General features: G+C 43.9%; 1 protein-coding gene across 2 annotated transcripts in view; it reads left to right on the forward strand.

Annotated features, from left to right (window-relative positions):
- Positions 1-191: 191 nt before the first annotated feature.
- Positions 192-24,304, forward strand: part of vps13d (vacuolar protein sorting 13 homolog D) — a 62,648-nt gene continuing 38,535 nt past the window's right edge. Inside the window, exons 1-28 of one of the 2 annotated variants that reach the window (XM_061058631.1) lie at positions 192-694; positions 2,366-2,542; positions 3,338-3,415; positions 5,301-5,491; positions 5,819-5,899; positions 6,025-6,141; positions 6,869-6,973; positions 8,047-8,217; positions 8,421-8,521; positions 8,747-8,915; positions 10,261-10,362; positions 10,545-10,734; positions 10,888-11,070; positions 11,451-11,581; positions 11,708-11,762; positions 12,450-12,617; positions 13,188-13,318; positions 13,404-13,536; positions 13,634-15,898; positions 15,993-16,144; positions 16,802-17,857; positions 19,047-19,137; positions 19,714-19,840; positions 19,950-20,130; positions 20,406-20,630; positions 22,826-22,979; positions 23,622-23,838; positions 23,933-24,104. In XM_061058631.1, coding sequence (XP_060914614.1) covers positions 2,446-2,542; positions 3,338-3,415; positions 5,301-5,491; positions 5,819-5,899; positions 6,025-6,141; positions 6,869-6,973; positions 8,047-8,217; positions 8,421-8,521; positions 8,747-8,915; positions 10,261-10,362; positions 10,545-10,734; positions 10,888-11,070; positions 11,451-11,581; positions 11,708-11,762; positions 12,450-12,617; positions 13,188-13,318; positions 13,404-13,536; positions 13,634-15,898; positions 15,993-16,144; positions 16,802-17,857; positions 19,047-19,137; positions 19,714-19,840; positions 19,950-20,130; positions 20,406-20,630; positions 22,826-22,979; positions 23,622-23,838; positions 23,933-24,104 — 6,843 coding nt within the window. In that variant the 5' untranslated portion in view covers positions 192-694; positions 2,366-2,445. The remainder of the gene's footprint in view (positions 695-2,365; positions 2,543-3,337; positions 3,416-5,300; positions 5,492-5,818; positions 5,900-6,024; positions 6,142-6,868; positions 6,974-8,046; positions 8,218-8,420; positions 8,522-8,746; positions 8,916-10,260; positions 10,363-10,544; positions 10,735-10,887; positions 11,071-11,450; positions 11,582-11,707; positions 11,763-12,449; positions 12,618-13,187; positions 13,319-13,403; positions 13,537-13,633; positions 15,899-15,992; positions 16,145-16,801; positions 17,858-19,046; positions 19,138-19,713; positions 19,841-19,949; positions 20,131-20,405; positions 20,631-22,825; positions 22,980-23,621; positions 23,839-23,932; positions 24,105-24,304) is intronic. The other variant, XM_061058632.1, reaches the window with a different exon arrangement.

Genomic DNA, 24,304 nt, shown 5'->3' on the forward strand with positions numbered 1-24,304 from the left:
AGATAAAGATAATAAATAATCCCTAAATCTAAAGTAAAAACGCATCTTTTATCGTTTTATCTAACGGTAGATTGTTGAATTGCTCTTTTATCCCGATTCATTTAAACACAACACGAGTGGAATGGTTTGTTTTGGTCACATGACCGGAAGTGTGTGTTGGAAGTTCAGCGCTAGTAGGAAGTGCGTTTATTTATGAAGCAGCGACACACACAACTCCGAGGTCTCTGAATTCCCCCTGACTACTTCAACATCCTGGGAGGATTTACTTTGTTTTCTGTGAAAACGACCGCGGCTAGTTTGACCTCAGACTCAGTTTGACCGCCAGCTGTCTGTTTGTTTGTGTGTATTTCTCCGCTCAACCTGCGCATGCTAGTTTGTAGCTAAGTGGCTAGCTAAGTTGGATCACAACCTTGCCCATGTCCGTCACGTAAACCACGCTGAGTATTGAGGTGAAAAGCTGCACAAGAAGTTGATCGTACTGTACCCTGAATCCTACATTAACTGAATCTAGAAGTTAATGTGGAAGCACTGACTGACAGTCTGTGTTCAGTTTTTGTCACGCTAACTGGTCCTGTCCTTAGTGGTTTGACAGGACAGGACCACCTACTGGTCGTGGCATTAAGCTGGCAGCGACATGGACTCAATGAAGATGGGTCGATAAGTCCATGAAGGGCTAAAACTGTCGTCTTTGGCGGTGAGTCCAGTTAATAACACTGCTGTGTGTATTCATAAAAACATCATTAGTAGTGGTATCATGTTCACTTTTCTCTGTCTGCTCACCGTTATATTGAATAGTTTCTGCATATTATATGTCTACACTCATGCACTTTAACTTCAATACTGTCCATTTACTACTCTGGTTTTGCACATTTACATTTAATCTTCCTATTTAAGACTAGTAATGCTTAGTTAAATCCTGGTTGTATATATTCACATTCTTAGTTTTGATATTTTTAGTACTTATTTACTTTGTATTTAATATTATATTGTGTTTAGATTTGCTAATATTGTGTTTTTTACTCATATTAAAGTAATTCTATTGTATTATGATGCTAGCTGCTAACTTTAATTAACTATCTTAAAGTTTTTGTCACCCTGCCAACGTGTGAAAGGTAATTCAACCTCGTGTAATCTACACACTGTGTCTCTGTCACTCACTTACAGTGTTGTGTCTGCTCACAAATACAAGTGTTAGTTTCGGATTTGTGGATAACGTTGCCACTTTTTGTTCATCGCCGTTAGTTCAGGAGTCATCATGAAGAATCGGAAAGTTGAGCTTTTATTCAGCTGTATCCTTCTGTCATGTGAGCCGAATTAATCAAGAATGATTATTAAACGTCTCTAAAGTCACATTTCCTATGTGCAAAGAAACGTAAAAATACTTGATTACGTTGTGTGCTACAATCATGATCGCTTCACTTAACAGTGTTTTGCTTTCAGTTTCAGATAGGGTTGTTGTGATACCATGCTTTTAAACGCGTTGTTTTATTCAGCAGTATCCTTCTGTCTTAAAAGCTGAATTTATCGACTTTTTCGATTATTGAACGTCTCTAGAGGTCATTGTGTGCACTCTGGGTGTGTCACACATTTGCTGTGTGCGATGCTTGATTTAACCATGTACTAGCATCATGATGAACGCTTTTCTAAACAAGAGGGTTTTGCTTTCAGTTTGAACTAGTTTCATTTTGATTTTAAATCTTGATACAATGCTACATTAGATGCCTGCTTTAAAACACAACAAGGTAAATAGCAGGTGGACTCCTGCACACTTTCTAAATTCCACAAAAAACAACTTTTTTTGGTACAACGTTGCCAATATTTTTGTGCAATTTTGGATGCATTAATTCCTCTCTGATGCAACTGTCTTATGACGAAGATGTAGTTTATTAGAGTGGCAGTACATTTCAATGTTGATCGTTAAAATAACTAACATTGTGTATCTGATGAAGACAAAGTGTAAAACTGTTTTGCATCTCAGCAGCTCCATTTGTAATATAAAAAATTAAAGACAAAATCCAAACATTTGACACAACTTTGAAACACCAAACGAATATTCAGATGCCTTCAAAGCGCTTGAGTCTGTGATTTAGCTCCAGGTTTAATTCAAGGGTGACTGTTGTACAAAAGAGGGCTTCAGTCTGACCTGATCTATGAAAACATGGGAACCTGTATCTCAGGTTTGATGTTAATAGTTCAGATTAGGGTCAGAGACATCACTGTTTGACAGCCTCAACATGTTTGTAAAGAGTGCTGAAAAGTTTCACAACCTTAGTTTTAAAGTAGCAACTTACTGCCTCACTCTTTCTCATCAGAGGAATAATATGTGTGTGTGTGTGTGTGTGTGTGTGTTTGTTGGGTTTGTCAGACATTGAACACACCCCTGTGGGGGCGACCACCCGGAGGTGATTTCCCAGGAGTGGCTGTCATCATCCTCGTGCCGGCAGGATGTTGGAAGGTCTCGTTGCCTGGGTGCTGAACACATACCTCGGAAAGTATGTCAGCAACCTGAACACAGATCAGCTCTCCATCGCCCTCCTGAAAGGTAATATCACATGCTTTCATTTCTGATAACTTTACAAAACAGGCTGCAGTGCATATATGAATGCTTTCTCCTCCCTCCTCTTCCTCTTGGTGAATGAGAGCACATTTTAAGTCCATGCAAATTAATTTGAATCCAGCATTTTAAGACCAAAGGCTGCAGGCGTCACTCAGACTTGAACTATGTTGGTGATTCTCTACACACATGGTGTTGACTCTTCTCAGGGATTAACCAGTTTAACAGGTGCTGCTTTGTTCACTTTTCACATTGTGATAAATAAGCACAAAGAACTGACTTCTGACGTTTAGTTCAAAACATTTTCTATTGTATTGAACGTCACAAATATCAACCTGCCTCAGAAATCCTTACAGTCTCTCTGCAGGGCATAAAACACCTTCTTTCCTCGGCCACTCATTTGGATTAAGACACTCCCACCCTCCTCTTTAAAAGTAATTTGACAAAAAAAAAAAAAATGGATGGTAGTATAACCTCTCTGAACTCCTGCACACCAACACAACCCTCCGTACTCTCAGGACTCCTTCTTCAATTCAACTCCCTGCACCCGCCCACCTGACCCTCATGGGGTCCAGAGCCTTCAGAAGCTCAGCCCCCCAGCCTCAGGAACTCCATCCCACCAGGCATCCATACCATTGACTCTCTCTCTCCATTTGTCAAATCCTGTCTCAAAACAGTCTTTATAAACGAGCATATTCTGTCCGACCATTCTTCATCCTGTCTCATCAATCCTCTTCCTCTCCTCTTGAAATCAGTAGTTGTGTATTTCCTGTCGTTTCTCAGGTGCGGTCGAGCTGGAGAATCTCCCTTTAAGAAAAGATGCCCTCCAGGAGTTTGACCTGCCCTTTGAAGTCAAAGCAGGTAAGATCGACTCACTTACATTCTCACAAAGATTGAACACAAATTTCCCCCTAAAGGTAAAAGGGCTGCAGATTTATTGAACAGGTACTGTCCTCAGATTAACCACTTTTGATTGGTCCAGGTATAATCCCTCAAGAATACTCTTCTGGAGCTGTGTGCTTCAGACATTCAGGCACGCAGTGAGCAGGAGGATCTCATTGACCAATCAAAACTTTACTCATCTGTAATAACATCAAATCCTCTGCTTCATGATGTACAGAGTCAGGGTTCCACATGGACTTAAAAGAAAGGTCATTTCATGAATCATACACTCAGTTACTAACACATGTTGTTTATTTCACATTTTAATATTCTCATTTTTAAATGTTAACATCAGATATTTAGAATTAGAAGACAGACAAAGATGTATGTTGTGCAATATGTCAAATCTTGTCGGACTTTTTTTGAGCTTTGCAAATTCTCCAGACAGAGTATTATTAGTTTGTACCGGGCAGCTGTGGCTCAGTTGGTAGAGTCGGTCATCTCTCAACCGGATGTGTAGGTGTGACCTGCGGTTTAAAAGAGCTTTGAGTAGTCGGAAGACGAGGAAAGAACTAAACAAGCTCAAATCCATTTACCATTTATTAACTTTGAAATGACATTGTTAGATTTGGGTCTCCTTAAGGATTGAAATTCTTTCATCTCATAATCCTGCAGAGAGGAGACAGAAACAAAGACAGCCTAACATGCAGAGTGTCAGAAAGTTTGTGTCACTGACTTTACCCCCTCTCTTCTGAACCTGTCGGTGCGTCCCGTCCATAAGAAATCAAATCAGGATTTTCCCATCTGGTGACGTGAGCTTTAATGTCATTATGTCAGAGCAGCATTCTTCATGCATGCATGCTCTTTCACTGCAGGAACAAAATAACTCTGATGGATATCTCAAGAGGAGCTTGTGAAGAGAAAGTAAAAAGACTTACATCTGTAATCGACAGTCGTGTGTCAGAGAGGGAAAAAAGAACCTTATATGCCAATGAAAGGGACCCTTATTTATCATATTGTCCAGCATTCAACTGTTTCATTTTTATAGACGTCATGTTACAACTAAGCTCTTAGGCTGCAACAAAAATAGGAGTTGAAGACGAGGTTTATAAAAAAAAAAAACACCAGAATTTATTGACAACATAATGAAATAAATTGTGATACAAAAAAGGAGCAGCCGCGCCGCCATGTTCACACACACACACACACACACACACACACACACACACACACACACACACACACACACACACACACACACACACACACACACACACACACACACACACACACACACACACACACGAGGATGAGGACTTCACCGGGCCCAGGTGTAGTCCTCATCCCCTGATAGTGACCCCGCCTTGAAACAAAAACAAGCAACACAGGAACTCCTATTGGTGTGGAGGGGTCGTCACAATATTTAATCTGGGGAAACTTTGCTTTAGGACTCCAATATTTGACTTTTTTTTTTGCATGTGTATTCTTTTGTAGTTGTTTCCCCTTTTTGTTTTTGGGATCTAATTTACTGTCAAGCAACTCTATAGGAAGTTACAACATACACAACAGAACTACTATGACCAGATTTTGAATTACATGCAGGATAAACTTTATGACTAAATATATAGAGTGTAGGAAATACTAAAAACGAGACAGAAAGAATGTAATTTATTGTGAGCAGTTACAGTTTTATACAATGAAGAAAAGCTCAAGGGTTGAACACAACCAGCATCACAGGTGCATTCTCAATGAGCAGTTTAAATGTCTATACATCGCTGGGATTATCCAGAATGAGATTATCCGGAATGACCTCGGCCTTGAGTTTTCTTTTTGTGTAACCTGAGCACTCTGTTGTCTTCACCAGGCTTCATCGGAAAGATTACTCTGCAGATCCCTTTCTACCGGCCTCACAGCGACCCGTGGGTCATCTCCATGTCCCAGCTCAACCTGGTCATCGGCCCCGCCCAGCTGCAGGAGTACGACGCAGAGAAGGAGAAGGAGGAGGAGAGCGAGCGCAAAAAACGCCTCCTCAGGGCTCTCGAAGACAAATTCAAAGTAGGTGGATTAAAAGTTCAGGTCAGAAAATGTGACCTGATGTAGCTTCCTGGTCTGTAATGAGCATCACAGACTCTCAGGGACAATAGAGAAGCTAAAGTCTCAAAGTCATTGTATTTGTGCTGCATAGTTTTTAATGACACCAGTTCTGTAGAGGTTATGCAATGATTGGAAATCTGTCGATGTGAACCCACTACACTTCTCCAAGCTGGGTAGAGATGTGCATCCCCGCTCCTCCCGACTCTGCAGCTTAGAGGAATCTTTGCTATTAAAGCAGCTCTCCATGAGGTGCAGTATAAATGATGGTTCTGTGTCCGTCTCCTGCAGAGTGAGTGTGATCAGAGAGGAGAGTCTTACTGGTACTCCGCCACCGCCTCAGTGGTCACCAGGATCGTGGAAAACATCGAGGTAAACCTTCTAACATTGAATACCTCAGCTTGGACTGTTTCATGATATAATGATATATGTGTTTAAGTATTCATTTGGACTCAGAGTTACTGACTAAGCTCTGTTTTTTTCCGGCTTCTTTTTAGCTGAAAATCCAAGATGTGCATCTTCGATTTGAGGACGACTTCTCCAACCCAGAGAAACCCTTTTCCTTTGGGGTTTGCATCAACAACGTTTCAGCTCAGAATCCTTCCAAAGAGTCGGTAAGAGATCGCTAAAATGCACTTTAAACTATATTACTAGAAACAAGAGCTCATTCCATTTCATTAAAGGAGATCTATTAAACTCGCTTTAACCATTAATCATGTCAGTCTGGGACACATGTTGAGTAGCATTGTGAGATGTGTAGCTCATAAACCTCCTTATTTATCGGATACTGGGTCAGTAAAAACCCTCATCTCAGCCTCTGCCTGAAAAGCTTCATTTCAGCTACTGTCTCTTTAAGACCCCACGTGCCCACTTTCCTCTGATTGGCCGGGTCTGTTTGCAGTCGCAGGGATATTTGAGTGAGCTTTCAGGGTGGGCATGTCCTACAACTTTGCTCCATGCTTTGCTCTAATATGTCGGCAGAACCTGACGTCGGGTTCTGGCCAAGTCTTGTAAAATTCTTGTTAGGTCTCGTTCAGAGCTGCAGGAACCCACCTCCAGGGATTATGTCGACAACTCAGAATAACAGATTTATTTTAAGGCTTTATCAATTAAAATATCACTGACATTATGAGAGCAGGTGTCCCATTTAATTCCTCCTTTCTGTATTTCACACGTTCTGTTTTTCGGTAAATGGCAGGTTTCTTTATCTTCTTTCTTGTCATGATAACTCGGTAGCTTTTATTTCTCTGTATGTCATATTTATTAGACTATGCTGTCCTGTAATCTGCTGTCTCAGTAGAACGAAGAAGATTTGAGATAAACTGGGATTTCCTTTCACAGGTGCAGAGGCTCCTCCGACAAAAGCAGCTGGAGATCGAGGACTTCAGCGTCTACTGGGACACAGAATGTGAGGTGCTGGGAAAGCTGCCCGCGAATCAGATCCAGGTCAGTGACCTTTAACAGTTAGGAGGCAGCTCTCCGTGCAGTATGAGAGCTCAGGCCTGGACTGCACTCTGCAGATTCAGTACGCTTTTGTTTATGACAAGGTTTGTCCTCAATTATGACTAACCCAACTGAACCGTACCGACTCCAGAATACAGACACTGGAGCAGCACAACGCAGCATTCAGTGTTGGAAAATATTGATTTGTACTTAGAGTGAGATGTGTTTTACTGTAAGAAGCTGAAAAATAACCTCAAATAACCATGGAGCATTCTGTAGTATTATGCAGAATAACAGGACAGGCTGCTAAAGTTTTTGCCAGCATGACTTTAGATAATTTTTTTGTGAAAGGGCCATCATTTCTAAGTTCAAAGGTCACATATTCTCCTCCTCTTCAACCAGTGTAAATAAGTCTCAGAGCTCCTCAAAACGTGTGTGAAGTTTCTTGCTCTAAATCCACTCTGATCCTGTATTTGATCACGTCTATAAACCCCTCTATTTCAGCCCTGCTCAGAACAGGCTGTTTCTGTGTCTGTACCTTTAAATATGTAAATGAGCTGTGTCTGACCACGCCCCCTCTCTGGAAGGGCTTGGGTCGGCTCAGGCTTTCTCGCTCCATGTCCTATTGTTTACAGTGAGAAGTCAGACTCAGAGGGCAGAACAAACACCTAGCTGTGGGAGTGTCACCATCCCTTTGTGATGTCATAAAGGGAAAATCTCCAAATGGCTTGTTTGAGCACACATTTTCTGAAAAGTGGAGCAGGTAAAATACAGAGAGGATGGACTTTTCTCATCATTGGGGGGTTTGTAGACAGACTAGAGACACATGTTAGAGTTAGAGGAACATGGTGAAGTGTGTTTTGTATGATATGTGACCTTTAACATTAAAGAATAAATGATTCAGGAAGAAGTAAAGAACAGTTGCTTGGTTAGGCACTGCAAGACATTGACATGCATTACATGTCTCTGTAATGATGAGAGCGAGGATGCAAATCCAGATTTGATGCATCACCCAGGGTTATGAAGTCTCCAACAGATCGTTTTTGTCTGAGTAGTCATATTTTGTAACACTGCAGGAAGCGATGACCCAGTGCATGCAGAGCCGTGAGCATCAGTATATCTTTGAACCGGTGTGTGCGTCCGTGCTGCTAAGAAGAAACACCTCCAAGGAGCCTCTGAGATCCAGAAACACGCCGCGGATCGAGGGCCAAGTTCAGCTGGAGCCCATGTCCTTACGCCTGTCGCAGGTCTGTATGAACACATGACCATGAGAGGTTTTTTTTTCATCTTTGAAGTTGGACAGTCCCCACTATTTACAGTGTAATTTAATTTTACCGTCCTTTAAATAGCCACCTGTGTTACATCTGGCAGATACTAATATTCCACTAATCGCTTTATGTCAGAGGAGCATGCAGACAGATCACTGACTGTGTGTCTGTGCGTTTGTTAGATCCAGTACCAGCAGATCATGGCGTTCCTGAAAGAGCTGGACCGGCGGGAGCGAGAGATGCTTTACAGGAAGTGGAGGCCCAAAGTCCCTATCACTGGAAAGTAGGTCAACACAGTAACGCCGGGCTAACAGCCAGCTGACTTTCTTAAATTTACAAACTTCTTCAAAAGCATTCAACTAAAAAGTCCAAACGTAGAAATCCAGCAGTCTTATTTTTTCACTCCAGCCTTCTGGTCAGCCTGGAGAGCAGGTCACCGTGCAGAACAATAATTGTTAGTCTAATAAAGCTTTTAATCTTTGAATCTGTCACATTGTTCGTCCTGCAGCTGCCGGCAGTGGTGGATGTTTGCCATCCAGGCCAATCTGAATGAAATCAGGGAGCAGAGACGGCGAGGCAGCTGGGACTTTGCCCTGCAGCGAGCACGAGACGCTCAGACGTACACCAGCCTCTACTTCAGGAGGCTCAAAGGAGTCCCACTGAGTCCTCAGGAGGAGGTACAGCACTCAGACACACACGCAATAAAGTATCAAAAAACATGTAATCAATAAATACACTCATCTGCGACTTTATAAGGAACTCCCGGGTTGGACCCCTTTTGCCTTCAGAACTTCCTTAATTCTTCCTGGCATAGATTCAACAAGGTGCTGGAAACATTTAATGACATGATAGCATCAAACAGTTGTTGCAGATTTGTCGGCTGCACATCCATGAGACGAATCTCCTGTTCCACCACATCCCAAAAGTGCTCTATTGGATCGAGATCTGGTGACTGTGGAGGCCGTTTGAGTACAGTGAACTCATTGTCATGTTCAAGAAACCAGTTTGAGATGATGTGAGCTTTGTGAGCGGTACACGGTGGTCATAAAGGGTTGGACTTGGTCAGCAACAATGCTCAGGTAGGCTGTGGAAATTAAATGATGCTCAATTAGTTCAGGGACCTCGGTTGTAACGAGGGGTTATTTGAGTTACTGCCTTTCTATCAGCTCGAACCGGTCTAGCCATTCTCCTCTGACCTCTGACCTCTGGCATTAACAAGGCTTTTTCTGCCCAGAGAACTGCCACTCACTGGATATTTTCTCTTTTTTCGGGCCAGTCTCTGTAAACCCTTGAGATGGTTGTGCATGAAAATCCTTGTAGATTACTGTAGCAGTTGCTGACCAGCCCGTCTGGTTCTTAGCCTTGTTGCATGCCTGGATTTATTAAGTTCAGTTTTCCAAAAAGTAAAGATCCAACAAGGCAACAAATCCTAACCTTCAAAACATCCATCCATCAATCATCTTCTTCCCTCTCCTCAGCAACGTTTTCCAGCTCCTCCTGGAGTTCCAAGGCCAGTAAGGATATATAATCAATACAGGAGGGTGAAAATGCTCTTTATGATCCATATGGCACTCTAGTGATATCGGCACATATCTGTGATCAAATCAGCCGATAGCGATAGTCACTGGATAAGCTAATATCGTCTGATATTATCAGCTGGTCGATGAATCGGTTGGGCTCTAATTTTCTTGCACTCAATTGTTCTAAAAAAGTAAAAAATTTAGAAATAGAGCTTGAGAGGAATGGAAGAAGATGTTCATGCTCCCCTCTCCCAATCTGCTGTTGAAAAGGTTTGAAGGGAGATGTTTACTCTAATTATCCTTCTAACAGTAATTACCTTGTCATGGTTTGTTGACTTCTTATTTCCATAATGTCTCAGCAAGTGAATGGGGGAACAAGTTGGAGACTCGGTTCTATGCACTCCTCTGTTTTGACCAATATTTACAGTCTATGGTTTTGAGACGCCGTCCTTTCAACGCACATTACTGACCTGATGTCTGCTTTTTGTTGTTTGTCAAACAGACCGAGCTGGAGCGTGTTGAGGAGGAGCAGACGTTGGAGGAGCTGCAGAGTCTCCGAGAGATCGTCCACGACTGGTTTCGAAAGGAGGAAGAGATCGCAGAGGTGAGCTTTGAGGATTCGTTTGGTGGTTAAAATCTGTTTTTGTTGCCTTCAGGGAAAACAGATGTGCTCCTATTCTTGATTTAAATCCTGTTAGCTACACTTCAAAATCAATTATCATGCATCTACTTAATGTGGCTTTGTTAAAGATTTACCCTGCGTTCTTCCTCCGTCCCCTCTTCCAGAACGTGCGAGAGCCCAGCAGCGACGTCCAGCCCTGTCCACCTCCTGCATCCATCCCCAAGAGTGGCAGCTCGGGGATGATCACGTACCTGCAGTCCTGGTTCCCGGGCTGGGGAGGCTGGTATGGAGAGTCTCAGTACCCAGACAGGCCTGAAGATCTCCTGCCAAGTCCGTCCTCCTGGGATATACTCGGTGAGAAACGTACACTTGTTGTCACACTCTTGCAGAAGATGCTACGATGAGATTTTTCCACATAAATTATTCTGTTCATATATGTATTTATTGAATTAGTAGAAAAAGTCAAACCCTCTGACTGCTGACCCTGTTGTTTTCATCCATCTCCAGCAGAGACAGAGGACTTGTTTGATCCTCTGGAGGACTCTCACACTCTGAACACGTTCACCAGACGGGATCACTTGTTTGCCCGGCTGGAGTTCTTACTGGAGAAAGGCGGAGTTACTCTCTTTCACCAGGACAGGAGGGAGGGCACACTGCACGAGAGCGGCGTCATCCAGCTCGAATTCTCAGGTATGCAGAGGCAGTGTTCATTTTTCATCAAAAAGTAGTGTTTAAAGGAGTAATATGTAACTCTGACCCCTAGTGTTTAAAATGGGTACTGCAGTCTAAATTCTTGACATTGTAGAGAGCTGTCTCCCCCTGCCCCCCTCCTCTCTAGAGTCAATGCTCACGCAGGTTTTCAGTGTTTATCCAGCTCTGCATGGGTCTGTAAACCTTTCTGCGTTCTAACCTCTCTCCATTTTTCAAAAGCATCTCCAATATTGATCCTAGTTTGAGCACGTTTCTGCTCGTGGAGCTTATTAGAAACATGCAGAGGCTTTTTTAGGTTGGTGAGAATCGGTTATCAATCTTCCAGCTTGACTGAATTTACCGTGCCCTCGTCTCCACAGGGGTGAAGGTGACATTGGAGTCTCTCCCACGCTCCGAGTCGTCCCTGCTGTCTGTTAAGCTGGGCGGTTTGTTCCTGAGAGACTTGACTACCCAGGGCACCATCTTCCCCGTCCTGGTGTCTCCCAAAACGGTATGCAAAGGAAAGAAGTGGGCAGGGAGTTCCTTAAATACAACTACTTAAGTACACATTTAAATCTTTTTACACATATTTGATTTTACACTTCTAATGTTTTTTTAATAATGTTGCTTCTTGTAGGACAAACTTGTTTTAACCACAAACCAGCAGTCGTGCCAGTCCAGCAATACCTCTGGTAAGAGTTTTGTTTCCTACTTTATGTTTTTCACATATACTCCTCACAGTGGGAGACTATACCTGTCAGACGGGAGGGGGGGTGGGGGATCTCCTGAGGTAAGACATGACGTAAAAAATAACGACGCAGAAGTAGTGGACGTGCATGGAGATCGCAGCGGTCACATGCAGACAGTCCATGCAACGTGTAGCAGTCACAGTATATAAACACCACTCCCCCCTCCTAATGGCTCTAAGTGAATTCTCCGGATAATATCCTGCTGTGTTCTCACATCAGCTCACTCTGACTTCCTGCAGAAAAAATACTAGAAGGCTGGCAGGAGAAACTCCAGGTGAAGTCTAAGTAAAAGATTTGGCTGTTTGCGTTCACACGTACAGCTCCTCCGGAAAATATTAAGTTTTTCAGCAACTTTGAAATCCCTATTAGAGGCAGTTGTAATGATCAATGTTAGGCCCATCTAGAATTCTCAAATTGTCGACTTTAGTGATCTAAGCTTGCAATCGTCCAGGAGATGCTGTAAGACTTCTTGTTTACAAAACACCCAACAAACTACTCTGAGCCGATCAGGTGTAGGAGTAATCAGATGTGGGCAATCGTATGAAAACAACCCACCATACTCCCACCAGCTACCAGTGAAAAGTCTTGTTTCTTTTCAAATAACCTCTTTTGTTTTTGTGTGTGTTGTAGAGTGCTCTTCGCTGCCCGTGTTTGAGATGATTTATGAGCGTAATCCTGTGAGGTGCAAGTTCGAGAGAAGACTGGAAGTGAACACTAGTCCGCTGAACATCATCTATAACCCACAAGCAATCAAAAAAGTGACGGAGTTCTTCTATAAAGGAAGAGTGCATACCTCAGGTACGTGCAAAAGAAAATCTCTTCAATTCTGTGTCTGTAGCTTTAAATGTAAATGAGCTGTGTCTGACCACGCCCCCTCTCTGAAAGGGCTTGGCTGTTTCTGGCTTTCTCCCTCCATGCCCTATTGTTTACGGTGAGAAGGCAGACTCAGAGGGCAGAACAAACAACTAGCTGTGGGAGGGTCACCCACCTGGGGGAGGGGTTACTGCCCTTTGTGATGTCATAAAGGGAAAATCTCCAAACGGCCTGTTTGAGCACACATTTTCTGAAAAGTGGAGCAGGCAAAAGAGGATGGACTTTTCTCATCATTGGGGGGTTTGTAGACAGACTAGGGACACATATACGAGTTAGAGGACCATGATGAAGTGTATTTAGCCTTTGACTAAAGTGTATTTAGCCTTTGACTGCTTCATTATTGGCTGATATTGTTACACTGCTTGAGGGCCATGTCAAGTAATTTCAACCAAATGACACTGGCATAGTTTCTAATTTACTTTGGACTGGGACTGGGGATGGATTGGGAATAGCTGCAGCAATATTGTATGCATAAATGAATGTATTTACAACCAGGTTTTGGCTATCAGTCGGAGCTGGAGCTGAGAGTGGCAGAAGCTGCCAGGAGGCAATACAACAAACTGAAGATGCAGACCAAGGCAGAGATCCGACAAACCATCGATCAGCTACTCGTGGGAGAGTTTATTGTAAGGAAAATTCCTTGGATTGTATGATGATTTAATACATTTCAGTTCATGCTGTCTTCATACCATTGGTGTAATTCCTTTGCAGGAAAACAGTAAGCGTTGGACCATGAAATTGGACATATGTGCGCCCCAGGTGATTTTCCCTGATGACTTCCAGTCAGAAGACCCGATGCTTGTTGTTGTAGATTTGGGCAGAATTCTCCTGACAAACTCCCAAGGTAAAGTAATCAAGCAGTTCCCCCCCCAAAATACAACACCCAAATATCTGAAAGACGTTTCTAACCGATAGCTGTTTGTAACACTCTTTCTTTGAAGATGACACTAAAATCAGCTCAAAAGCTTCCCAACCTGAAAGAGAAGACATGAGCGACGATGAGTTCCAGACACCTCTTGGCACCCCGCCAGAGTCCCCACCCCCTGAACTAGACATGCCTCAGAAAGAACAGCTCAAAAGCACTGAACTCCCCAACCTCAGATCCCCTGAGAGTATCCAAGCGTACAGCCGAAAGCTTTATGAGAAGTACTCCTTGTCCTTTAAAGACTTGCAGATAATGGTTGGGCGCTGTAAGGACAACTGGAAACATTTGCAAGAAAGTGAGGTAGGTCCTACTCATGTGGTGGAGAAGTTTAATGTGCTGCTGCAGCTTGAGCAGAGACTGCGCTACACATCAGACCCCCAGCTACCCGGAGCCGTGCTCTCGGGAACCCTGCCGGATCTCAAGGTCCACATCAACCTTGAGAAGATGACCGCCCTCAGGAGCTGTTTGGCGAGGCTGAGCAGTCCGTCTGCAAGTGAAGAGGACAAAGGTCAAGAAAGTGGGCAAAGTGCGAGGTCTCCTGACCCTCTCACCCTGCGCCACGACAAGATCTTTCAGAGAGACGACAGCTCCTGGAAGCTGCAGGGTTCAGCAAAGAACCTGACCCAGAGCGTGATGACTTTAGAGCAGCACACGCGGGAAGTCCTGGTGGAGTCCCGTCTGCTGTTGGCTGAATTCAACATTAACTACATGCAGCTTGGCGTGGAGAGTGATGGCCGCTACATATCTGTTCTTAAGGTATTTGGCACAAATGCTAATTTTGTCAAACGGCCTTATGACGCCGAAGTCTCTCTGACTGTCCATGGTCTTCTGCTGGTCGACACCTTGCAGACTTATGGCTCAGACTTCGACCTTCTTGTCGCTTCTCATAAGCACCTCAGTTTTGACATACCCACAGGCAGCCTCCGGGAGAGCCAGCCTTCATCCCCCGCGTCGTCCGATGGAAGGTCTCCCCAGCATCAGGGCCACTTTCCTGAATTGTCCTGTGGCGTTGATAGGCTATCCCCCTTCAGTTCCTTTCTCAAAGACCAGGAGGCCCTGATAAAGCTTGAGTACCAGTTTGTGAGCTCAGACTGCCCCTCCATGAACCTTGACAGTTCCCTCCAGGTGACAACAATGCAAGTCAACAACTTGGACATCATTCTTAATCCTGAGACCATGGTGGAGCTCCTGAAGTTCCTCCAGAAGTCTTTTCCCAAAGAAGAAAGCCCCATGACATCATCGCAACAACAATCAACACAAACTCACCAGGTGGAAGGGGACGAGACGTATCAGGCCACATATGACCAAAACAAAGAGCTGACTGTGGAGATCCACCGCCTCAACCTGCTTCTCCTTCGGACCGTGTCAACTGGCACCATTCTGGGCGCTGAGAAGAAAGGGTTGAAGATTGCCACTGCTAGCATTACCGGGACCAAAGTCAACGTGTCCATGGGCAGTCGGCTGGATATCAACGGTTCACTCGGGTCCATGCAGTTGGTGGACTTGACTCAGGAAGGAGGCCGGAGCCAGTTTGTTGTGAGCATCGGCAGCGTTGAGGACAGCACCTCGACTCTTGGTGGATTAACTTTCCTCACTGACACAGCCGGTTCCCCCTCAGAGGCTTTGAACTTCCGCCTTCTGGAGAAATCCCATGGGGAGTGTTCCTTGAAACTTGAAATGGCGTCCTTGCACTATAACCACTCGGCCAAATTTCTGAAGGAGCTCAGTCTGTCAGCCAACGAGGTAGAGGACAATTTCCGCTCCATGTTGAAAAGTGCCGCCACCAAAGTGTCAACAGTTCTAGCATCCAAGACGGCAGAGTACAGCGGTATGGTGTCGCTCTTTGAGACTCCCTCGCGGAGATCCCGAACTCAAAGTCAGAGCTGGAATTATCCGTTTGAGGACGAGGAGGATCTTTCCATGGAGGAACCTGAGCCCACCCTGGATACATTCTTTGTGAAGTTGACCCTCAACGTCAGCATTGAATCCCCTGTTGTGTCCATTCCCCGTAAACCTGGACACCCGGAGCTGTTGGTCGGTCATCTGGGAAGCATAGCCATCCAGAACTTTGTTACAGGGCAAGAATCGGAAGGGGAGAAGCTGCAAGTGTTGGTGAAAGACATTCGACTGTATTCACTCAACATGAGTCATTTGGTTTTGAAGAGGACACCAAGAGGGGACATCGTCACCAACACATCACCCTCCCGAACTGGGAGCATCAGTCAGGATGAACCTCAGTTCACACGTCATGACTTCTTTGAATCCCTCAGCCGAGGCAAAGGTGAGAACTTTTCTAATTTTGAAGATAATTGTTCCCTAAATGCTTTGTTACAGGCTTGTGACACATGTTCTTTGCACATATTTTCTTTTTCCAGCCTTCCACATATTGAAAGACACGACTATACAGTTCACCATTGAGAAAGTTCCTGTTGAAGAAGACACCCAGTTCACCTTCCTCACCACAGAGGAGCCCTTCAAGAGCACAGGGGTACTGAGAGTTGAGGGCAAATTTGTCAACCCTGTTCAGGTATACACTTTATAAGTCATTGTCTTAATTAAAAGGCATGTCCTGCAGATTTATCATGAAGTTTATTAAGAAAGACTCTTTAAAGGCTTTATATGTGATTTTTCACACTAGAAAAAGTGTAGAAATCAAGTATATCCTCTGAAAATAACTCTGTGAGTCATGACTGTCTACAATGGGTGTAACACCTGAGTCACACTGTCTGTGATGCTTTCAGAGTTTTCCGTGTCCTATCTTCAGTTTGTTTACATCGTCGGGACGGCCGGCCGACTCCTCCCCTCACGTATAAAAGTTATTTAATTGAGGGACTAGAGAAAAGAAGAATAACATACTGTACTCACTGCTTAACTGTGTTTCTAGATCATGCTCATTTCAGGTAAATTTACATGCAGTGTGAAGATACGAGCATAATAAAGATAGCTAGAATTAGCATGCTAACACAACAATGCACCAGTTGTTTTGGTTTCATGCTGGTGCTCAAAGGCGACATCTGCTGGATCACAAAATCGCATATAAAGCCTTTAAGCTGCCTGAAAGTTTTTGCAGAAGTATAACCTAACTGAAAGAGGGCAGAGCGATTAGAATGATTCAAACAGTAGCTGAAGTTAGTGTGGCAAAACAAACCTATGGCTAATTGTTTTCATATTTGTCACTCTGTAGGTGTTCCTCTGCAAGCCTGTGTACGAACAAGTCCTCCAGACGCTGGACAACTTGTCTCTGATCGAGGAGATTCGCGTCACACCAAGCCAACCGCCCACACCTCCACCTCCAACTCCGTCTTCCACCCGACATCATCGCTTTCCGGACCCCCAGGGCGGTCTGTTTGCGAGAGACCCTCCTCATGTTAGCTTCTCCCACATGTCTCTCCCCTCTCCTTTGCAGCTTCAGTCCCACAAACCCGCTCTCGATTCCGCTTCGTTCACTCAGCTGAAAGTCACCTTACACGTGGCAGAGCTGCAGGTCCAGCTCAGTGCTGACCTGACTCAGGGCTCTCAGGGTTTAGTCAGTCTGCGCTTCCAAGACCTGGAGGGAGACTTCACCAAAGACCACCCTCACCTGCTGACGGTTCAGCTGGCTCTGCGCTCGCTGCTAATGGAGGACCTCTTGGAGCAGAACCCGAAGTCTAAGTACAAACATTTGATGGTGTCTCGTGGAGCTCTCAAGCCCTCCACCTTCAGTCCAAAGGAATACCTTTCCCAAAGTTGTCCATCAGCGTCTAATGCCTTGTGCCCGGACATGCCCCGCTCACTGCCCGCCCACATGGAGGAGGCCCAGAATGTCTTCCAGCTCTACCAGAGGCATCCCAGCACTCCTTCAGCTAGCAGCCGCAAATCCAAAAGAGACCCCGACTGTCCCAGTACTCCACCTCCTTCTCCTACCCACCACACACCCTCCCCTCATCCGCCCCCAGACTTTGACGACTCATTAGTTCACATTAACGTGCAGCTCGTGGACCAGAACCATCCAGAGTTCAAAACGCGCTACGGCAGCATAGGACGAAGCATAGACGTCGACTTTAACTGCCTGGACGTTCTGATTACACTACAAACCTGGGTGGTTATTTTGGACTTTTTTGGTATCGGCTCAACGGCCAATAATCACGCAGTGAGGGTGAACCCAATGTCCCCCCAACCTGTGCCAGGACATCCCCTGTATGAGCCGGACATGGACGAGGAGGAGACTACAGAGGCCGTCAACACTAAAGTGGACCTGAAGGTAGGTCCTGGATCTGCACTTTGTTTGAATGGATGTGCTGTCCAAATGAAATGAGTCAAGTTAACAGGAATTTCTAGAACTGTACCAAACCAAGAATTCTTGGTGAAATCACCTTCAGCTTTGAAAGACGACGATCTGACCTCCTTCCTTTTCTGTCAGTTTAGTGCCACACCATATTCGTACTGGCATGTAAGAGGCATGTTTTTTTCTGTTGGCATCCGCCTCTCATCAAATATTTGAGCCCTTTGTTTTACTTAGCGTTTCAAGTCCCTTCACCAAAGTCACATCATTTAATCCAATAAAGATTTTAATCATCAGACGTCTGCATCTTAAATTGTTAGAGAAACAAGCTCAGCTAAAGCCTGCATAAGCTCTGGTCGCTGACCCTTTAACTAATACAGAGACAGACACCGATATAGAACCGTAAAGTCAATCAATCAGTCTTTATTTGTATCGCCGCCAAAGCATTACAAATGTTATCTCAAGACACTTTACAGAAAGTGCTGTATTTAGTGTTGACCTCTTCAGATCCGGGTTAAAACAATGCAAACTGACGGGTCATCATTAGTCTGTCATAAAGCTCCAAGTCCTTAAAGCTGCTCCTAAATAAAATTATTAAATATAATAATGAAAAAATGTATGTGCAGAAATTTTACTGTGTATGTAAAATGTGTTTCATATATTTTTTGGGCTGATGATTAGAATCAACAGCGGTTATCCTTAAAAGTATCTTACATATCTCAGGTGTTTGTGTCAAAAGAAAGAAACGTTATTGCCGGTATTATCAACAGATTATTAATTTTGAAAACAGCTGATGGGTGAAAGACATATTATATGACTGTGACATAAAAAATACTAAAAACAGAGGCGCTGAATGGCCTTGAGGTTATGTTAGAAAGGCCCAAAAAAAAAAAAACGTCTTTTAAACAGAAGTATTGTGTGATTGGTTGAGGATTTTTTTTTTATGCCACATTAAAGTAGCAATTTAGAAGATTGATTTCTTTTTAGCAGGTTTTTATTGAAAGGCCACTCAACAACCAGTGTAGTGGATACTGTCTAAAATGTTCACATTGTCCTCTGAAATGTCTAATTCTTTATTTTTATATCTCTGTCACTCTTTTTAAAAGTTGAATAAACAGCTGTGAAGTGAATTTTCAGTGACGTAACCAGTTTATGATTTTGTTTTCAGGTTCACGCTTTGTCTCTCGTACTTAACAAAAAACTCAACGAGCTGGCCAGAGCGAGTGTTTCCAAATTATCTGCTCATCTGGAAATGTTAGGTATGTATGAAGCACCTAACATCCATCAGATTAAACACACTGGGCACACCACATTGCTTTCTTTAACATGAATGAGTTTTATTTCTAAATTAATGGTGTGTATCGTTGACCTCGGAAGTTGGATGTCGGAGCTGGAAATTAGCACTGGAATGCTTTCCAGTAACGAGTTGGCAACAAGTCGGAAAAGCAACATGGACGCCTCCAGGAGAACCTTTGTTTTGTTAGCTTATATCAGGCAATAACAGCGCACTGCGTGAGAGTTTGCACTTGAAAGCAACATGACAACACATCCACATATAGAACTTGCATGATGCTATCAGCGTGTTTGATTTAATTACATAAAACAAGACTGAGTTGCCAATAAACACTTTAGTGTACAGCTTAAACTTTACAGTTGATGCACGTAGCAGCCATGTTGGATTTACAGCTTCGGCTACTGAAGTTTCTGAGTCTGACTTCAGGAGGCGTTCCTGATGACATATCCGACCTGCAGCTCTGAATTTCCCACTTCTGAGATCAAGTGGAACCCCCATGTTAGTACATGTTTAATGTTACCACACTGTGATTGTGTTTCAGATGGAGACTTGGCCTTACAGGGAAGTTTAGGAAGTTTGTCCCTGAGCGATCTTACTCCACATGGGGATCTCTACAGAGAGCGCTTCACCACAAGAGGAGGGGAGGCTCTGATTTTCAACATCCAAAAGTAAATATCAGAGATGCTTCAACAGAGACAGTAACTTTGTCAAACACTGAAGAATGAGGAGGATTCGATCATCTTTCATGACCTTTACTGAATATTGTCATCCACTTAGGTACGGCGAGCCAGATCCTTACCTGGAGCGGGAATGTGACATCAGGGTCTCTTTGAAGATGGCCTCAGTGCAGTACGTCCACACGCAGCGCTTTCAGGCCGAGGTGGTGGCCTTCATCCAACACTTCACCCAGCTGCAGGATGTCCTCGGCAGGCAGAGGGCGGCAATGGAGGGCCAGACTGTGAGTACAGAACGCTGGGGCTGAGGGATGAAACGATTTAATACAATTATAAATCGACACCAGCAGAAGGTGCTTTCTCATTGTGGACAGTCACGACTCAGAGAGACCTTCACACAGGATATACTTGATGCAGGAGGTGAAGAAACTGCTAGTCTTCACTCCACAGCACTTAAAGGGTCTGGTGGTCTATCTACTGTTCTTTTTGTCCCTCTCCTCCTTCCATGTAAATCCTGTCCTCCATCCTTCCTCTCTGATTTTTCTGTGTCTCCCTGCAGGTGAGGGATCATCCTCAGCGGGCGTCCAGGGTTCTGCTGGATATTGAGGCCGGTGCTCCCGTGATTCTTATCCCAGAGAGCTCACAGTCACCGAGGGTCATTGTGGCAAACCTCGGCCAGCTGAAGGTGCAGAACTGCTTCCTGGCAGCCGGTGCTCATGGGACTTTCTCCCTCCGAGACAAGGTAGAGAAACTCACCATGGCACATGCCTTTTTCCCCTCTCTGGTGAGTCACGCTGTCCATTCATCTGTGCATGCAGAGCTCCCTCACCAGCCTTTCTCTTCCTCCTCTTTCGGCTAATCGCACTGTATTCATTAAATCAAAAATAACTGAATACTAAAAAAAACCTTTCCCCTCTTTGTGCTTGGATTTCTTTACTCTTCACAGATATTTTCTAATGATATCATCTCATTCTTAAGAGAAATCCTCAATGAATACTGACAGATGTTTTGCAGAAGAATAAAATAGATTTTCCCTTAATGACATCACAAAGAGACACAGAAACAGCCTGTTCTGAGCAGGGCTGATAGGCATTTATAGGCAGGGGTTTATAGGCATGATCCGGCTTTCTCAGTCATCAAACACTGATTTGTAAATTTCAGAGGCAGCTCAAAGATCACTCCAATATAGAAAGAAAACACTGTATGGAAAATGTTATCAGGTCTTTCATTTGCACATGTTTTTTTTCTTGTGTTAAGAATTTTATATTGCATGGAAGTTCATACAAGGATCCGTCTCATTACAAGGTACAACAGCATGCTTTTGCTCTTTGGTGTGGAGAAGGGTTGTGATAGTGTAAAAATTTCCCAGTACAAGATAACATTTCAGTAACACACTGAACACGGCTGACAGTATTTTAATAACATATAGACATAGATTCTAATGATGGATTGTTCAGGCCTGGTTTGAAGTTGTTTTGTGGTTTGGTTATGTGATGGATTGATCTAATTTTTCATGAAATACACCAACTCTCCAATCTCCTTGATTCTGTCTTTTTGTATAACTGTAACAGTCATTTAACTTTTTTTTTGGTTCTAAAAACCTGTTCAACTTAGATCTTTAAAGCAGCAATATGTAACTTTGACACCTAGTGTTTAAAATGGGTACTGCAGTCTAAATTCTAAACACTGTAGAGAGCTGTCTTCCCCCGCCCCCTCTTCTCTAGAGTCGATGCTCACTCAGGTCACCATGTGGTGGACACTGAAGCTTCAGTGTTTATCCAGCTCTGCATGGGTCTGTAAACCTTTCTGCGTTCTAACCTCTCTCCATTTTTCAAAAGCATCTCCAATATTGATCCTAGTTTGAGCACGTTTCTGCTCGTGGAGCTTATTAGAAACATACAGAGGCTTTTTAGGTTGGGTACAATCACTTCTATCTGAACCACTTCTCTTGCCCGCTTCCATCGCTGCAACACCTGTTGGTTTGACCTGATAACTGCTCTCATATCTGGCAAACCGAGGGACGTCCAAAACGGCCGTGTGGGGGATGCCTTAAAACCGCCTACCTTCTCTGGTCCAAACAAATCCAGAGCATTCAGGACCAGCATCTAAACTTTCTTGACAATTGCCATATTTTTAACAAGTCTTTAACTGCTGAAACTAAAAAACATCCGAAAAATAAAGGATACCATCGTCTGCATATAAAGAAACTTTCTCAGTTGTTCGCCTAACAAAAGAGACATTTTTTCTTCTCCTCGCAAACAGCTCATTAGTGATATGATATGAACTAAGTTTTGTCAGGTAGTGATGATGATTCTCGTCACCAAAATATAACATTAGACACTTTGAAACATTTAACACACTTGACAGAACCTGTGGAACCAAGCGCAACAAGGCATGCAGCACATTGATCGTTTAATCTCCTTTATCATGTTTTCACGATCGTGGGACGCCAATATTGTACTTGAAATTGAAACTCGATTAGTTGCCCAGCACTCCTTACCATGATATTTTCATCACACAGAATGTGGATGTCACGGTGATCAGAGGATTTGGAGAAGTTGGTGTATTGTTTTGATACAGTTATATCTTGAAATACCAGCGCTCATTGAGATGATTCGATTTCCTCCCATCGTCTGAGCGACCGGGTCTAAATGTTCTTTGACTTGACTGGTCTGATTCACTTTTGAAAAAGAAGAGAAAAACATACTGACGTGCTGAATTTGTTTCTTTTCTAGCAAAGAAGACGATGGCACAGAGTCATTGAATTATTACTTTTTAAAAGGAATCTGCAGAGCTTTTGACTTTTATCAAAAAGTAGAAACGTGACAGAAATACCTTTTAGACGGACCCTGTAAAGGACAGAACTTCTGGCCTAGCACAGTTTCTTTAAAAAGTAATAATCTGCTTATTTTTTATTTGTGGTATGTCGTCAATATATGTGCAATATATGTCTCTTATCACTTCTTTCCATCACCAAAGGACCGTGTTCGGAGTGCAGCAGGGAGGAGTACTGAGCCGGAGAAGCCGAAAACTTCCCCCTCCACGCCCGCCTCCTCCACAGGGTTCACCCTTGGCCGGCCACAGTTCCCAGACGCGGGGAAGGTCCCTGAAGAGGACGGCCTTCAAAGCTTAGGTGAGCATCGCTGTATGATTAAGAACAAAGCCATTAGACGCACGTGTAGGTTCTGTTTGTAGGAGGTGAATTGGAAAAATAACCTTTATAGAGGACATATTCTCCCCCTCCTCCACCTTTTCAAACAGTCCCCTGTGGTCTAAATGAAACATCTGTGCTGTGCTTTGGTCAAAATATAACATGAATCAAGCACCAGAGGAGGTTTGTGACCCTGTATAAACCAGCTCTCTCAGAACGCTCCGTTTTGGTGTGTGTGTCTCTTTAAATGCAATGAGCCCCCCCTCAGTTTTCCCTGTAGACATCACTCCTTCGCTACCAAGAATAAAAATGGCGGACCTGCTCAAACGTTTTGCTCTAGGCTGGGGGTGGAGTCCATGGGTGGAGATACCAGGGGAGGGTATTTTTTTACCAGAATCCCACTGTGACATCACAAGGAGAGCACATTTGAAACGGATAATTTTTCTCTGTGTTGTAAGACTTATGCAGACCACAAACAAAGGACTGGATGGGTTTATTTCACATTTTGTGGGTCAGTAGACACTCAGGTTACCCAAATATATGTTCAAAAACTCCGTACAGGTGGATTTTTCTTAATATGTCCCCTTTAATAACTGTTTGTTGACTTGTGTTTTCCCACGTTAGAAGACCACGTGTGCCTGTTGGACTGCATAGCGTTGGACCTGCAGGAGATGGACATCTTCGCTGCAGAGCGTCTACCCTCTCAGCTCTGGGACAGTGTTGTTAAACCTCCAGAATCATCAGACCTCATATTTCCCTCGTACTCTGTCCGTCGCACCGGAGGCAACCTGCTCAAAAACTGCTGCCGCCTCAAGCTCAAAGTGGAACGCAACCTGGACAAGTAAGACCCGCCTCTTTACAGTGAACATGTATTTCTATGTATCTGTATTCAGCTCCTTATCCAAACTAATGCTTGTGTGTGTTGATGTTGTCAGGGAGCTGAGCCATGCAGTACCTGACACGTCCATCCACGGCAGCCTGTCGTCAGTCCACTGCTCGCTGGACCTGGAGCACTATCAGCTGATCAGAGGTCTGCTGGAGCACAACCTGGGAGAGCCCGTTGAAGACTTCCTGAGACCCTACAACCTGCAGGACCCCAGCACCTATGTGAGACAAGGGCCTTACATGTTGAATTACAACACATAAGGTTCATTTAGGGATCATTACAATCATACTTTATTTTGTACTTCACCTTTTGATGACATCTTCGTCTATTTTTTGAGTAACTGCGTGTTTAAAAAAGAAGTCTCCTACTGTATATCAGGATCAAGCTTTACTGAAAAGGGATGTGTGCACAAACAAGAAAT

Source organism: Labrus mixtus, chromosome 15 (assembly GCF_963584025.1).
Source record: "Labrus mixtus chromosome 15, fLabMix1.1, whole genome shotgun sequence".
NCBI lineage: Eukaryota > Metazoa > Chordata > Actinopteri > Labriformes > Labridae > Labrus > Labrus mixtus.